Source organism: Cynocephalus volans, chromosome 1 (assembly GCF_027409185.1).
Source record: "Cynocephalus volans isolate mCynVol1 chromosome 1, mCynVol1.pri, whole genome shotgun sequence".
Taxonomy (NCBI): Eukaryota; Metazoa; Chordata; class Mammalia; order Dermoptera; family Cynocephalidae; genus Cynocephalus; species Cynocephalus volans.
The window spans coordinates 289,715,051-289,733,558 of record NC_084460.1 but is presented as its reverse complement, the minus strand read 5'-3'; the positions used below and the strand labels follow the sequence as shown (position 1 = coordinate 289,733,558).

General features: G+C 38.7%; 1 protein-coding gene across 4 annotated transcripts in view; it reads right to left on the bottom strand.

Annotated features, from left to right (window-relative positions):
* The window catches only part of RHBDD1 (rhomboid domain containing 1), a 183,128-nt gene that overhangs the window by 70,851 nt on the left and 93,769 nt on the right, over positions 1-18,508 (bottom strand). For all 4 annotated transcript variants that reach the window (XM_063075484.1, XM_063075503.1, XM_063075474.1 and 1 more), the window contains one exon: positions 829-917. In XM_063075484.1, the coding sequence (XP_062931554.1) occupies positions 829-917 (89 nt within the window). The remainder of the gene's footprint in view (positions 1-828; positions 918-18,508) is intronic.

Sequence of the window (18,508 nt, the reverse complement as noted above, 5' to 3'; positions counted from 1 at the left end):
AGCTTTCTAATATCATGAATATTATATGGTTCTCAAGAATACCAGTCATTGGCACAAACTGTGAAAACAAATTATTTATGGTTCAAGAAAAGGTAAAATAGTCTCAGAAGATTTCCCATGAATAAAAGATGAAATATTGGAACTTGCATGGTCTATAAAACAAGTGTTTGCAAAATAGTTTTCTTACAAGTCAAAACCAGTGTAGCATTTTAAATTAAGAAGTCTAAAAAATGCATATATTTCTAAATAAAATATTTTCATTGAGCATCAATTTGAAGGGAAAAACAAAGAAAAAAAAACACAGGGAAAAAAAAGGTAGGTTCCAAGATTTAAGCAGTAACAGACTGGCTTGGCCATGCATGAATATATGTCTTGCCCACCAAAGACACAGTGGTCATTCTGAATTCTTTAAAATACTGGCCTTGCACTTCAGTCCAGGTTTGCTTTTTCTTTTTTACTGTGCTTTGAACATATATTAATTCATGGAATATCATAGAAGAACGCATTATTTTAAGCCCACTTTAGTTCTCTAAATTTTTGAGGAAAGCAGACTTTTCTGTGAGTAGCATTAAGGTTGAGGGTATAAATATATACCAATATTTGTTCCTTTAAGAAAGCCTCAAATTTAAAATTTGGGTTTACATCGTCTTTTGTGGATTGACGTGAGGAACTGCAATGGTTGCTTTACCTCTTGGCTTACAAAGAAAAACGAGCATTGTTAGGGAATTCCTAAGCTGAACCACAGGGAAACTTGGGGTTGTTTCTGTTCACATTAAAATAAGATGAACTCCCAACTTGTTGTCATGCCAGAGGCGTTTTGTTCTGTACCTGCACATGTTTCCATGATTTTCTTCAGAGGCCCATGACTGTACATTAGTCCAACAAGAATCCCAGCCAGATGCCCGGCGAAGGAAGTCCTAGGAGGGAAGGAGACCCTTTGTGAGTGTTTGTTCTGCTGCTGATTAGAGACATTCTGTCTTCTCATTAGCCCAGTGCATGTCAATTAGTCACAGTCTGCAGGCTTTGTTCCACATCACGTCTTTCATGCTGAGCAGCATTAAACTCAGCCCAAAGAATATTTCCTACCTTTAAAAAAAACTCCAGCAAATAACAACCACCACATGTTTAAAATGCAACACCCCTCCTTGACCAAGAGAAGTGGGCTGGCTCCTCCAGCGCAGTGGAAGCATTCTGTCAAGACAAGCCATTATAGTGATTTCAGTTTTCCTCTGTACCTCTTATCACAAAACATCAACGTAATCAGTTTTTTCTGTTCACAATTAAATCTGGAATTATCCAGCCATTGTGAGGGATGGTGAATGTCTATATGTGATCCCAGCGGAGCAGATTGCTACGCTTTTATACACAACTGACTAGTGAAGTTAAGAGCAAGTGAAACTCAACAAGAGACCGAGATGCCCACAGGTATCCCCCCACACCCGCCAAAGGAGCCTTCATATATATCTTTCAGTTGCACAGCAAAAAGAAACAAAAATTTAAACTTCAAGTTTGTAAGATGATTTCAGGCATTAAATTGGTTCCTCTCTTCTTAAACTAGCATCGAAGACTGGGATCATGTATAAAATTTATTTTTCAAATATACATTTCTAAAGAAGTGGCAATATTCCTAGGAGCCTGTGGTGATTCCCAGTTGGGTGTAGGGCCAGGGACTGCCCCTGTGGAATTCACTGGCTAAACAACCTCCCAGCCCAAGTTTAAGAAATTACTGGGGATTCTCTTGACAACCTCCACATTTTACCACAAAGACGGGTCCTACACAATGAGTTCTTCTCTAAGCACCTGCTCTCAATCTCCAGCTGCCTGCTGCCTTCTATACACACACACACACATCTGCACCTTAAACTTGCCTTTTCTGGGGTCCCACTCCCATCTCAGCTGTTAGGTCCTGCCCCCTTTTTTTAATGCTATTCATATCCATCCCAGCCTTTCCATTCCTATGACCTCAGCTACACTTCTAGCCCTCACTGGTTCCTGCCTGAACTATTTGGCAAAGCCCAGCGTTGGGCACAGGTCAGCCCCAGCTGAATATATGTTGCATGATAGAAGAATAAATGAAAAGATATCATCCAGCTGGTCGCCTTGCTACCCAAGGCATCCCATTCACTGTCATCAGGCACTCAAAGATGTATAGAATGAATAATTCAAGTGTGCCAGGATTATTTCATCAAGAGAATCAGGAGGCAAGTTAAAACCTCTAGATCTTCCACTTAGAGTGCTTGCTGAGACATGGTAGTCATGGAGCTGAAAATGTGACATTCAGTAACCTACACACGAAGACTCAGAGTCAAAACCAATATTCTTCATGTACTACAGCAGCAACCTACAGGGGAAAGAGCCCCTGAAACACCACAAGCAAGACGGGTACATGTAATTTTCATTGTCTCAGAGCTATGGAAAGACTTGTTGGCTCTCAGGAAAAGAAGAGGCAATGAGGAAGGAACACTCGAGAGAAAGAGATGACCAGAGCACTGCTGCTTGTTGCCATTAGCTGACCAAACGGCACTACTGCCCAAACAAGCCCCCACACATGTCCACAAATACTGAGAGTCACAGCATGCCTGCATGCACACACAAACACCACATACACAATCATCCCCTCAGGAGAGAGATTATTTTCATCAAATATATCTAACTGACAGATGTGCAATTTTATAATAAAAATACAGAACTGGACACTTGGTTTCCCATTTCCTAGGAAGATAGTACAAACTATGCTTTACTTTAGCCCTGCTCTCCCCAAATTTATATGTGTTTGGGCTGTATAAAACCCTCCACCTAGTTCTAGAAATTGCAAAGAAAGTGGTAGCTTGAGAGATACAAAGAAGAGGCCAGGGTCAATTTTTTAAAAAGTAATAACTTTAATTTAACTAAAAATAATAAAATGACATCAATATTTTTGAAACTTTTTAAACCAACCTTCATGGTGAATCATATAGATATAAAATAACACTGAAAATATTTTCGATTTAAAATTCTAACCTATTAAACAATTAATCTTGAATCTCATTTACAATTTAGGGCACAATAGTACAGTGAAATGAATTCCTTATCTCTCTAAATGGGTTTTCAGAAGTTTGAGTTATAATCTAATTGCCCTAATATAATTGTGAATGACTAAGGGAAGCAAGGCTGGCAGACCAGAGAACACCGTGCATCATCTTCCAACATTCAGCTTTTTCCATAAAAGTTCCATCTTTCCATATTTCCATGGTTGAGGGGGATGTCCTCTCAAGCATAGCTCAGAAAGCAGAAAATATATTATTCTAAGACCTAACCACACAGTGTATGCAGAGCAAATGACTTCATTAAGGATGTTAACTTGATGGAGACCCAGCACTGCACAAGCTAAAGAAAGAGGCAGTGACTTAGAAGTGGCCTATTGTACTTTCCATAATTTCCTCCTGCAAGAGCAGTTAATACCAGGTGGGGACTGAGCTGATCAGAAACTCTGGGGCTTGAGGATCTTAATAAATGATCCCAGATTAGCAGTACAGTAACAAAACAGATCGAGAATTTTTTAGCTTTTTGAACATTAATGCCGCTTGGAAAAACTTTGACAGGATTGCTTCTTCCCAAGATAGACTGTTCTTAAACTGCCTATTTTCTGTCCTTGATGCCTTCTTCAGCCACTACACCAGCATTTGTCTTTGGCAATGGCAGTATGGGAGGGACGTGTTCTACATGCTCTCTCCTTACCATGCCTCCCCGCTCCCCAACTCCTGCCACCTGCATCCTCAGAAGTAAAAATTAGCCACTTTCCAACATTATATCCCCCAATGGTGGGGGGGTGGATATTGGCAATGCGCCCTCTACTATCCATGTTGGTTGATTAACAGGGCACAAACCGCACACTTAGGGTTGGGAGCTGACCGGTGACATTGAGGACCAGACAAACAAAATCTGGACAAAATAAAGGGTATTACAAAGGTAGAGGAAGCCTCTTTTATTTACTTACTTATTTTATTGAAACAATTGATTATACATGTCTTTGGGATACAGCATTGAATATCAATACCTATGTACACTATATGATGCTCAGATCAGTATAATTAGTATATTTAACATTATATAAAGTAATAGTATTTTGTGGCCCTTTACCAATTCTTGCTAATCCTCCTCCTCCCCACCCTTTCCCACCTCTGGTGGTCTCAGTTCCGTTCTCTCCTTTTGCAAGTTCAATGAATTATTATGATAGTTGTATCTTTTTTTCTTTCTTTCTTTATTTCTTATAGCTCCCACTTATGAGTGAGGACATGCAGTATTTCTTCTTTCAACGCCTGAGAAGCCTCTTTTACTAAAGAGCTTCCAAGATAACAAGAAGATACTAGCAATTCCTTGGCTCTCAATTCCACGTCCCTACACCTGGCAATAAGATAATTCCCCGAGCTGGTTCAAGTAGATAGTATTCATTCATTCATCAAATATTTAGCGATTGACTATGAGTATAAACAAGACAAATATGGTCCCTGCCTCCTGGAACTTACAATCTAGTAGAGGAGACAGACAGACAGATAATCTCTCTCTCACACACAAACTACAAATTGTGGTTAAGCGTACAGAAGCAAGTATACTTTCCCCAGAGTGGTCTTGGATGGCTCCTCTAGGAGGTGTGATTTAAAGTGGCACTGGAGGATTTGGAGCTAGTGTGCCCAAAGGTGGTAATGGGAGCTTCGGGCAGGGACAAGTACATATGTAAACAGCTTCAGGCAGGGAAAAATGTAGTGTTTTAAAAATGAAGTAGCTATTAGCTGTCTGGAGCAGTGAGCAAGGAATACAGGGATGAAGTATTGCGTGAGATGAATTAGGAAAAACAGGCAAAAGTCAGATCATACTTGCCTTATGTGCCATGGTAAGGAATTTGGGTTGTCTTTTTAGTACAATGGGAGGCCACTGAATAATTTTAAATATAATTTTTCTTTTTTTTTTTTTTTTGGTGGCAGGCCAGTATGGGGATCTAAACCCTTGACCTTGTGTTATGAACACAATGCTCTAACCAACTTCAGCAGGAGAATTTTAAAGAGTGATCCCCACTGGAAGAACAGACTCCAGAGAGGTAAGAATGGTCAGTTTAAGCAGAAGACCAGTAAGGAAGCTGGTGAAAGACGATGGTAGACTGGAAGAGGGTGGTGGCAGTGGACTACGAAAAACATTAATGCCACCAGGAAAGATCTTGATAGGACTACTTCTATCAGGGAAGGATAGTGGAGGGAAGTGGATAGATTTGGGAAGTATTTTGAAGGCAGAGATGAAAGGACTTGCTGATGAATTCAGTGTAAGGAGTGAGAGAAAGGGAGAGATCTAGGCTTCCGGCTTGTGCAACTAAATGGATGATAAAATCATTTACCAAGATGGGGAAGACTGGAAAAAGAAAAGTTAGGGTGAGGGAGAATTTAAGAGCTCAATTCTGCTGTGTTTACTTTGAGATGCTGGCCCAGACTACTAGAGATATCTAGTATTTAGAAGGTAGCTAAACTGCAAGTTGGAAGTTGAGAGAAAGAAAGATTCAAAATATTGCTCCTCTACTTCACTGGATCTGACTACTAGAATATCTGTATACAATGTAATTATAATATCTTAACATACATAACATATAGCACATTTTTTTGTGTGTGTGGTGGTGGTGGTGGTGGGGTTTGTAACACTGTACAAATAGCAAAAATAGATGAAAAGGGTAACCATATAGGAAATATCTATCACCAGCTGATAATTCCCCCTTTAAAAAAAATATAGAACTTGAGCATTTAAAAAAAAATGACACATCTTTGGAAAAGCAGGCAATGGAGATGGAAGGGCCCTTCTGTTGCAAATTCTACTCCTGTACGGGGTTTTTAAAAAACAAGAGTATTCTTGCTTCCTCCTCCTGCCATGAAGCTGAAATAGTTTATTTATATGGCTCTCACCTTAGGTGTGAACTTTAAACACTTACAGTATTATCAATTAATGTAAGAGAAACAGATCCATTGAAGGGAGTGTGCCATCTTACATACAAACACAAATATACATATACATATCTAAAAACAAGATTTAAAGGAAATACATAAAAATAGTAATAGATAATGTGTGGGGAGGTAACATCCCCCTTTCTATTTTCCAAACTTTTTATAATAGTGTTTTAGTAATTTCATTATTTTTTAGAAACGCAAAGGAACAGAAACTGAGGAAGGCTCTCATTTTAAGAACAGTATTTCTCTCATCAATGTGGTGGATAATCTAAATATTGTTGTTGTTGTTGGGGCAAGTTGTTAAGAACCCTTTTGCCCATTTGGCTTATGCAAATGTTTCTAAGTAGCACCCTAGATAAAAATCATAATCAGTAACTTTGTAGGATTACCAAATTTCCTTAGAGTCTGTGGTATTATTCAAAACAGAATGAGAGGTTGTGCCATATTAAGTGAAAGCAATAGGTAAGTGAAATTACACACAAAATAAATGAATGAGAATCTATCCCTACACACTTAATTGTGGCACAGAGATTAAAGAGCCAGTGAAATTTTGTAAGGGAGGCTGTGTTCTTTTCCTCATATAACTAGACACATCCTAGAGTTCCATTCCCCACATATTCCATATTCGATGTTGAGTAGATCCCATTTGTCAAAAATCTCCCCATGTGCTCTACAGCCCAGCCTCTGGGACAACCTAGAAAAGTAGTTAAGTGCCTAGGTCCTGGAGTTAGACTGCCTGTGTCTGACACCTTTGGAGTTAATGTGAACCTTCAGGAGCTTTCCCACTGCGCTGGGTCAGGCTTCTCCCTGGCTTAGGCTACTTTTGCTGCCTCTAGCCTACCTACACCACTGTGACAGGCATGTCTGTCTAACATGCAAACCTGATCCTAACCGATAAGCCCTTGGATAATTACCCAGTGTTTCTAGAATAAAATACAAGCAAGGCTTGTTAAACTCTTCATGCACTACTGCCTGCCTCTCCAGCATTCTCTCTCTCCTGCCAGCCCCGAGTTCTATCCTACCCCAAGCTCGAGCCATTTGCAAAGGCCACATTGATATAGGAGATGCTCAGTTTCCCTGGGCTTGGGTTACAGCACTCACTTCTGGGTTACAAGCCATTCCCCAAGGTTTCAGACCCCTTCTGTTGGCCCTCACTGAGAGGAAAGCTACTGTTGTTAGTGAGACCTATTTTCAGCACCAACACAGGGAAAATGAGACCACAAGGGGCTGGCTTATGCAAATCCAGTGGCTGGGCATGCTCAATAGAGAAGGGTTATGTAACCCTGGTAGCTGAATGACCTTCCAATAGAGGTGCTAGAGAGCATAGAATATTCTTGAATATGCCTGGTGCATGTGACAGGATTTGACCAATGAACACGCTCCAAGAAGAGACCAACTGAGCATATGCAAGACTAATATTACATAACTGGAAACCAACCCTTCACTGAATATTCATTAGACAGAGAAACTATAAAAGCTGAATCCCAGCAGAAGGCAGGACTGTTGCTTACTCTCCTAGAGCCAGCCTATACTCTGCCTGTGGAGTGTGTATTTCTTCCATTTCTCATCAAACTTACAATCAGCAAATGGCTGCTCACTCTCTTGAGCCAGCCTGCATTCTGTACTGAACTTCAAGTGTGTATTTCTTACTTTTGTGTTAAACTTGGTGTGGGCCTTGCTCAGTCTCTGGAGCTATGCCACACTCTCTTTGTGAAGTCTGTATCTCTTATTCATTACATTAAACCTGTTTTCACTTTCTACTGTGACTCTGCTCTTGAATCATTTCCTGTGGTAGAGTCAAGAACCTGGTAAGAGGATGGGGTGGGTTGAGGCCACCTGTCAGGCTCCCGGACCCTACCTCCGATATTAATTCTTCACTCTTCAGGACTTTACATGCACTGCTCCCCATGCCCTCCACTTCACCCGGCTATGCCCTAACAAAACACCCTTCTGATCACACTCAGCCAGTGCTTTCCCCCGGGATGTGATAGGAGGAAGGTATCCTCTGCACTCCTCTGGCATCCTGGAGTTGTCTGCCATTGCCTGCTGCTTAATCCAGTGGTATTCAACCTCATTACACCCCCAATGTTCCCTTATAACCCAAGTATTTTATAATGCTTCCTCTATTTTCTTGAAAGTAAACTTATAAATAGCACATCTTACACACACACTTTTAAACACACACACGCAATCACAACTCAACATAATTCCCTAGTATAAAAATAGAAAAAATAAAATAGAAAGTAACAATATTCATAAAATAATATGAATTATAAATGCTCAGGCACATTACCACCAGGAATCACAAGTAGCCCTCTGCTTGCACCTATGTTTGGAATCCACATGTAAGTGGGAATATCAAATGAAGGCAGTTACAGTTGGGCTTTCTGTGACTCAAACATCACATGCAGGTTTCTATTGGTGATGTGATTTAATGTGAGGTTAAATAACTCTTGATTACAAATAAAGCAAAGTTCAATTTTCCTTCAATTTACATTTACAATTCAATTTACAATTTTCCTGGAAAAGTCACTGTATATTAGGTTTTAGGCTTAGATAATCATAAGCAGGTTTTTTTAACCTACATGAATGTCCTTTCAACAGACTGTGTGTGTGTATGTGCACGTGCACATACAAACACAGAACCATTTTTGTTGTAGAAGACTGTCCTGCAAGCTGCACGACAGTTAGTACCTCTGGCCCCTGCACACCAAATGACAGTAGCACCCCTGCTAATTATTATGATAACTAAAAACAACCCTGAAAATTCTCAAAATCATCCCTGGGGACTAAGCCACCCATCCCAGTGGAAAACCACTGGCTTAGCACACAGAATATGTTTATTAAATGTTTGTTGAATTGATAACCTTTAATCATGAGACCTCAAAAATATTCCTTTTCAAAGTACTTTTCATGTGACTACACTATGCACAAATTCCAAGGATTCCAAGTAAATCTGCAACATATTGAACTGATATGAAAGAAAACTTCCCACAACTGAAATGCACATGGGGAGTTAGAATATTTGAAAGAGGCCATGATCATTTCCACATTGCACTGTGGTAGAATAAGTGCAATTTGGCATATGAAAAACATTCTGCCATCTGCTATTACTATAGACAAAAATATTTCTGGATACCACTTGAATGACTATTTGCACATCACCTCCAGAAAGTAAATATAAAATGAAAGAGAAGTTGGATTGTTTATAGCCTGATTTTAAATGTGCTACTGTTGTTATAAAGCAAACAGACGTTCCTGTGAGCTAAGCCTTTTGGAGATATTTTCAGGAGCAGTGCCATAACTGGAAATTCCATGGCTCTAAGGTAGTGGGCTCTTTAAGGTTGCAGGAAGAGACTGACTTAGTTGATCTCCACTAACGGAAGTTCATCACAGGGATACACAAAGAAAAAAGGACAGCAGGAAACAGTCTCAACTGTGGAACTGTGGAAATGACTTCTGCACTTTCCCTGTACGCACAATATCATGAAGGAACGGGATGCCCTTCTCAGGTTCTAATCTCGATCTGCTGGTTCTCAAACCTGGCTGCACATTAGAATCCCCTGAAGAGATTTTTAAAGTTACTGTTTCTTGGGTCCCACTCTAAGAAATTATGCAAAATTGCTCTGGGATAGGACCCTTGACAAAACACATGAACTTATTTCAAAATACAAGTGCTTTGGGCTTACAAAAACCTGATGTCAGTGTACCCACATGTACAAAAAAGTCATATATTTATAGCCAAGGATGATGACGGTAAAGAGTTAAGGAAATACGTGAATCCCTAGATCCAACACAAAGATCAGGAAAAAAAAAAAATGGATCATAAAATTAGTCTATAATTTTGAAGAAAATAAATTCTACTTATGGTCAAATCTTATATGAATCAAAATTCTGACTATGAAAAGCAGAAATGCCTATCTACTTGATAACTCAGAGCCCTGAACATGCCATCAATGCCACATACTATTTCTGTAGAAGCTTTATTGTATGTCTGTAAGGCACAGTTAATGTTAAATAAGAGCACAGAACCACCAGCTACAAAGTTCTGAAAACTGTCTCTATTTGAGCTGAATCTATAAGCCATGCAACCTGTTATGCTGAACATCTGTGTACAAATGTGACCCTAGTGAAGCCATAAGAACCATGTGGGCTCATCTCAGAGCAGAGTCACAGTCAAAGAACACAGTCTCACCTCCATTGGAGGCCCAAGGGGAGGGGACAGGAAGTTCCTCATCTCCCCTCCTGGCAGCTAGACCACAGGCATGTGACCTACACTTGGCCAATCAGGTACAACTTGTATCTATCGTTGAGAATCTAGTGATGAGACCCAGGCAGTGGCCGATGGCAACAAGTGTTCAGCCAGTTTTTAAAGGCTTTTCCAGCCCCGTTCTTCAGTATTCTCAACAATTCTAGAAGATACCTGATAGCCTGCCAGTAAGTCATTTTGTGGTTAAGTTTGCCAGAGTTAATTTGTATGGCTTCTAAGCAAGAGCTCTACTAGAAGGGTACAGCCACATATATGAAGGCTGAGGGAACAGAGGCTCTATTTTCTCTAGGATTGCTAACTTTAGGATGATGTAGGACAGGAGCTGCGAGTGGTCAACTGTGTCACCATGTGGAGAGAGCTTTTCTGAGAATAAAGCTGTGGCAGACAGACAGACTTTAAGATGGCTCCTAATGATCCCTGATTCCTGGTATTCACGCCCTTGCTCATCCCTTCACCCTGAACGTGGGTTGGACCTGTGCCTTGTTTCTAACCAATGGAATATAGCATGTCACTTCCATGATTACATTACATAAGATTGTAATTCCCACCTGGCTAGCAGACTTTTCTTTGCTGGCTTTGATGAAGAAAGCTGCCACATTGTGAGCTGCCCTTTCTTTCCCAAGTGGCAAGAAACCTGCCTCTAGCTGACAGCTGACAGCGAGACTCTTAGTCCAATAATCCACAAAGAACTGAATTCTTCCAACAACCACATGTGCTAGAAGCAGCCCCTTCTCCAGTCAAGCCTTCAGATGAGACTCCAGTACTGACTGATACCTTTGTTGAAGTCTTGTGAAAAAGCCTGAAGTTAAAGAGCCAGATAAGACATGCCTGGACTCCTAACCTACAGAAACTGTAAAATAATAAATGTGTGTTGTTTTAAGTCACTAGGTTTGAGATAATTTGTTACATAGCAATAAGTAACTAATACAGAAGCCATAACAAGTGGGGGCAGGGGAAGGGAGGTGGGAATAGAGCCAGGAGACAGAAACAGAATCCTGATAATATTATTTGAGCCCCTAAATCTTATCACATCTGAAGTTCCTGTAACACTGGAAATTTTAATGATGTAAGCCAGTAGATGCCCTTTTTTTTAAATCAAGTTCACTTGAGCTGGGTTTCTTTAAATTGGACCAAAAGAATCCTTGCCAGGGTGACAAAAGACGACAGAGGCATTATAGAGTCAGCAGGCCTCAAAGTCTCATAGAGAATTCTGTTATACACTATATTTCAGTTCCATTGAAGGCTAAGACTACAGGTGAAATGGAGGATTTGATGATTCTAATAAAAGAATCAAAAAGAATGTTATTGCACTGAAGAAATATTAACTCAGATGTTTAAGTTACTGAATTAATTCCCAGAATATACACCCTTATATTAGATACAGCTACATTCCTCATGTGCAGGAGAAAGTAAAATAAATATTGCAAGAATTAAAAGAGAAAATACACATTAAAATATCCTGTATGATACCTGACACACTGTGGGTGCTAAACAAAATGCGAGTCAAAATCCAAACACCTCACTTTGTTTTTAAACAGAAACACTATTTTTAAGTACACATTTATTATCTCTAGTGAAGAGCTTGTTGAAATCCATAGATATTTTATTCGGTAAATTGTTAGCAAATATTTTCAAGTGGATTATGTGATTTACATAATTCCAGATGACTCTGATATGCTCTGACTGGCTTGAGCTTTATCAGACACTGTACTTGTACTTGCAGATGAAAATTCAGGGGCACTCAAGTGGCAGCAGCCTTCCCATCAGCCAGACCCTGATTTCAGCATTTACCCTGTGTTATCTTTTTAATCCTCCCAACAAGCCCATGAGATGGGTACTATTATTGGTCCCATTTTACAGAGGAAGAACTGAGACTTAGAGAAGTAACTGAACCAAGGGCCCCAGGCTACAAAGTGGGGAGTCAGGAGGAAGTGGGAGTAGGAGCAGTCACTGGAGGTGTACTGAAAGAAGGAGAATTCAGTAATGAGTCCATCCCCAGTACTCCCTCTCTGATGGATGCACCTTCTGTAAGCCTTTGCTCAGCTCCTTGCATCTGGGAAAGTATAATTAGGATTTATAATCTGCAACGAGGAACATGAGAACAACCAAAAGCATGACTAGAAGCCATAAAACTATTCATGTTAACTCAAGCCAACAGTACAAGGGGTCTTCAAAAAGTTCTTGAAAAGATTCATATTATCTTTTAATTCCATTTTTCCACGAAATATCCTCATACAATGGGTCATGTTGTGACCTACACATTACTTTCAAAAAATGAAATAATCTGCTCTGAATTCTAATTTACAGTCCTCAAGAAAATTTTTTAAAAAACGATACTTGCCTTTTTCAAGTCTACCAAAAGATTTATTTCACCAGGTGGTTTTAATCTCCTTTATTATTTTCTAAGATCTTTTGCTACCCTTTCCTTATCCAAAAATCCTTGTTTTACTGTTCTCAGCTGAACCTTAAGCAAACTCAATTGAAACTAACATGCAAAAATTTATGAAATCCAGATCAAAAGGGGAGCATGAACCACCACTAAAACTGAAGACCTCTAAGGAGTACCTTAGAATAATGTGGAGCACATAAAGAACACTTCTCTCATCACAGTCCAACTCTGCCCAGATGGGTGACAATAGCTCTGACGAGTCCTTTCAGACTGAAGAAGCAGAACAAGACAGTTGTGCAGCATGTGAAATACCATTACAAACAAACTGTGTTAAACAGTATATAATCAGCATGCTCAAGACACTTGATAGCAATCATACGCAGTGTACTCAGACACTGGAGTGGAATTTATGAATTTTAAATGAACTTTTACAGTTTTCTTAAGGCAAATGTTTAAAATGACTGCTGCAATGCAAAAAACTTTAAACTTAATGTTCCAAAACAGGTGTTTTCACCCTTTCTGTGTCTAACTACAACCCTTTCTGCGGTTGTGACTTCAGTCATTTCCCAATCACTGCAAACACACCTTAAATCTTTTCCATGGAAGTCATTTAATCCCTAACTCAGAGATTCTCAGATTAGAAATTTGATAACTCCTGAACATGACTAATACCATTACTATTCATGTAAAATACCTGAGGAAAACAAAATCAAATAATAGTCATAATAATAATGATGATAAAGAAAAAAATATTTCGGCTTTCAGAAAAACCACAGCTCTTTAATGCCCTTTGACAGGAGGAAGAAATGTACACTGTACTATGCACTCTGTTTAGCCTTTTCATGAAAATCAAGTTTTCCTTTGTCACAACTGAAAAAAAAAGGGGGGGGGACAGAAAGATCAGGAGAAAGATGAGAATTATGAATAATGAGTCAATAAAAAATGTGGCTAAGACTCACAATAATCTGTGATCCTTACTTTTTCACTCCCAATTAGAGTCTTAATTAGTAGGCAGAGAACTTAATATTCCACCAGTGCTGCTCACCAGCTAAGTGGCTGGATGGGCAAGAGCTGAGGAATCTAACACCTCCTCGAAGTGACCATTTTCCATGTCTACTTTGTCCTCACTTCTGATTCTGCAGCACATAGGAGAAAAGAAAAAGGAAGGAGGCTGCCATGAGTCAGCCATCAAGTGAGATAAACCAGACAAGGCTTACTATTAAGAACCTATTTCACCATCAGTACACACGTAGTATCTATGCTGAAATGACATTAAGGCAAGTCTTTAATAGGAAAATGCCAAAACAACATTAATAACAGAATTTCCATCAACACTTTTATCAGTAAAAAGATAGATCGGATAGTTTTCATTTTTAATTCATAGATTCTACTTGTATATTCAATACAAAAGAGCATTGCAAGTTTATAAAGTAATTTTTCTGCTGCCTGCACAGTACTGAATTATTTAAAACTCATTTGAAACACAGACACACACACACACACCTGACAGTTTTTTAAATACTGTTTGACAACAGCATTTTCAACATCTATAAAAATATGTGCTAGAAAAGCACATTCTGTACAGACTGTCTGTCTTTCATTAGCAAGTCCTAAAGTATTTTTACCCACTGGTGCATCACACTTGACAAAGTTGCTTGAGAGAAATAGAAGAAAATGTGGCCCTGTGTTTACAGAGTTCAAATTACTTGGTATACATAACACAGTGAATTTATACCGCCCTCTAAGTAAAATTAAGTGGTTTACCAAAATCTGCACAATGCCAGTTACAGGCTCATAAGCTCTCAACAAACTGACACTATAATTGAGTGTTCTCTGGATATGAACTAGTCAAATAAAGTTTACAACTTCAGATGCAATAGTGATACAGCAGTTAGAACACATCAGAGAAACTCAAAGACGTTAAAAATTATATATTTAACGCTGTTTGGATCAAAAAAAATCTCAGTGAAGTTGTATTTTAAAAAATTAGGTTTTAATAATAGTCCAAAACTTTAAAAAAAAAAAAAAATCCAAACCAACATTGACTCTTCTAAAATGTCTTAAAACAGAAGAAGTTATTCCCCCTCAAAATATACATCCTTCTCAAAGTTGATTTAGCCTCGTCCATATCTGTGGTTACATCTCCTTTCTCAAATCTATACTGTTTTAAGTTTTCTTTCTAATTTTCTTAATTAAACCTGCCACAGGCTTGTCCGCTTAATTTGTCTTTTCAAAGATATGGCTCTTTGTCAATTCTATTATTTTCTTTTTGTCTTTAGTTATTAAATTTTGTCTTTATCATTATCAATTCCATGTTCCTCTAATCTTTCATTTATTTGTTCCTTTTCTAGCTTCTTAATTTAAAGGCTTAGGTTATTTACTTTTTAAACTTTTTTGTTATATAATAAAAGGCATATAAGAGTTTGCCATAGCACACAGGTTTGATATGCAGTATTCTCACTGCTCATTTCTAAAGTCTTTTTTTTTAAAATTTCCTCTTAACTAGAGAATTATTTACATTTCCAAGTGATTATGACTATTGGTCTTATTTTACCTTTTGTTCATATTTAGTTTTTTAAATCATTATTATTATTACCATTTTAGGGCAGATAATATGCCCTATAAAATTACTGCATTTTTAGAGATGACTGAAGCCACCTTTGTAGCCTAATTTTGTGGTCTCCTTGTGAGACAAGGCAGGGCCCACTGTGCTGCACTGGGGGCATTTCAACTGCCCTACTCCAGTTGTTGGGATGTGTTTTCAAGAATTCCAAATGCTCAGCTTTCCCTTTACTCATCTGAATCCCGGACTCTGCCTTCTAGCTCTGTACTCAGACTTTGGATCTGACATCTTTCCTCACTGTCCAATCTAGACTTCTGGACTTGGGTCACTACCTCAAGTTACACTTTGTGTTTTAGCTTGCCACCCCAAACTTTGGCTTTATTCAACATTTATTGAGTAACTATAATGTGCTAAGCACTGTTTCAGGCACTGAGGATAAGCAGAGAACAAGACAGACAATATCCCTGCCCTCTGGAACCTGGAAGAGACAAATAAGATATGTGAAAATACGCTAATATATATTTATATTTTCGTGACCCAATTTTCATCTATAAATAATGCATGCTCACTGTAGGGAATTTGGGGGCAAAAATAAAAGTTTAAAGGAAAAAATGATAAATAATACCAATAATTCCACAACCTTGAGCTAACCACTATTAATTTTTTGATGTGTTTTTCTCTAGTCCTTTTTGTATGACTATTTTTACTTTGAAAAAAACTGAAATCACATTATATGTAATATTTTGTATTCTATATTCTACCCTTACCTTATGATGAATATTTTCTGATTCCATTAAAATAATCTCCAGCCAGCAGCCACTGAGGTGAAGAAAGAACAGACCGATGTGGCACCAGGTCTGGTTTAAGGCCCTGAGGAGAAGGGAAGCCCACACAGCCCAGCAGCTGCTGAGGTAAGCAGAGACCTTTGCAGCACCGGGGCCCACTCTAAGTCCTCAGGGGGAAGGGAAATGCACACAGCTCAGCAGCCGCAAAGGTGAGCCAAGACCAGACACTTGTGGCACTGGGGCGCAGTCTAAGGCCCAGAGAGAGGTGCACACAGCCCAGCAGGCACTGAAGTGAGCTGAGACCTGCACAGTACCAGGGGCTCAGTATACAACCACAGAAAGCTAGAACAGGAACCAAGGTGGTGTAATATAGATACAACCATACTTTCTATCGCCACAAGGACAGTTCACCACCACAGTAGCAGCCAGGCCCACTCTACAGGCAACCTACCACTCACTTGACTACATTGATATAAGAATAGTCACTAGTAGAGCCTGCAAATAGAGGAGGAAGTCTTTATCCTCATAGCCAACCCCAGAGTAACAGAAGAAGCAAGTCCTTTACCAGATGACCTAACATCAATGAAAAAATACTAGAACTACAAACAAACAAGCAGATATGACACCACCAAAGGAATACAGCAATGCTCAAATTCCAGACCCCATAGAACAGGGAATCCTTGAAATGTCTGAGAAGGAATTCCAAGCAATGATCTTAAAAATAACTTGAAGAGAGAAAAGAAGACAAAATTAGAGAACACAGGGAAACAAGAAAAAATATCAAGAATATGAAGGAGGAAATTTACAATGAGATTAATACCTTTAAAAAGAATGTAGCAGAACTCCTCGAAATGAAAGATTCACTTATTGAAATAAAAAACACAACAGAGAGCTTAAGCGGCAAGCTAAGCAAGCGGAAGAAAAAATTTCAGATCTTGAAGATGGTTTCTTCAAAATAACCCAGGCAGACATAAAAAAGGAAAAAAAGAATTAAAAATAATGAGGAAAATCTAAGAGAGAGAGCAGACAACCTCAGGTGCTCTAACATCCAAATTGTGGGTATTCCAGAAGGGGAGGAGAAAGGAAAAAGTATTGAAAACCTATTCAAGGAAATTATAACAGAAAACTTCCCAGGGGTAGGGAGAGATGCAGCCTTCAGCTCCAGGAAGCTCAAAGGTCCCCAAACAGATTCAATTCAAAAAGATCCTCTCTAAGACACATTATAGTTCAAATTTGCAAAGCTCAAAGACAAAGAATTCCAAAAGCAGCAAGAGAAAAGTGTCAAGTCATCTATAAGGGAACCTCTATCAGACTAACAGCAGACTTCTCAGCTGAAACCCTACAGGACAGAAGAAAGTGGAATGATATATTCAAAACACTAAAAATTAAAAATTGCCAGCCAAGAATTCTTTAACCAGCAAGGCTCTCCTTCAGAAGTGAGGGAGAGATAGTGTATTTCCCAGTCAAACAAAAATTATGGGAGTTTACGACCATACAACCAGCCCTGCAAGAAATTTTCAAGGGAGTCATTCATCTGAAATCTGAATAATGATGACCACTACCATGGATATACAAGAAAGAGCAAAGCCTGCTGTTAAAACAAAAATGCCAGTGAGAAAGAGCAAAAAGCTAAATCATGCCACCTCAAATATCCAACTAACACTGAAGAAGAGAAATAAAAGGGGAAGTAAGGATCAAAAGATATTTAAAACTTCTAAACAAAAAGCAATTAAATGACAGGAATTAAAAACAATATCTGTCAATAACCACCCTAAATGTGAATGGATTAAACTCCCCATTCAAAAGACACAGACTGAATGACTGGATTAAAGAGATAGACCCAAGTATATGCTGTCTTCAAGAGACCCATCTCACATATAGAGACACATACAGACTAAAAGTGAAGGGATGGAAAAAGATATACCATGCAAATGGAAACCAAAAATGAGCAGGAGTAGCTATACTTATATCAGATAAAATAGACTTTAAACCAAAAAACATAAAAAAGGGACAAAGAAGGCCACTATATAATGATAAAAGGATCTATCCAGCTAGAAGAATAACAATCATAAGTATATATGCACCCAACACTGGAGCACCCAGATATATGAAGCAAATACTCTTAGACCTATTAGTGGGTGACCTGAACATCTCTCTCTCAGTATGTTCCAGGCAACAAATCAACAAAGAGACACAGGATTTAAACTACACATTAAACCAACTGGACGTGGCAGATATATACAGAATATTTCACTCAACAACTAAAGAATATACTTTATTCTCATCAGCTCATGGAACATTCTCCAGAATAGACCACATATTAGGTCACAAATCTAGCCTCAGCCAATTTAAAAATCTGAAATCATTCCAAGTTTCTTTTCAAACCACAATGAACAAAAATTAGATATTAATAATAAGCAAAACTCTGGAAACTATTCAAATACATGGAAACTAAATAATAGGCTCCTGAATGACCTATGGGTCCAAGAAGAAATTAAACAAGGAATCAAAAAAATTCTAGAAACTAATGGAAATAAA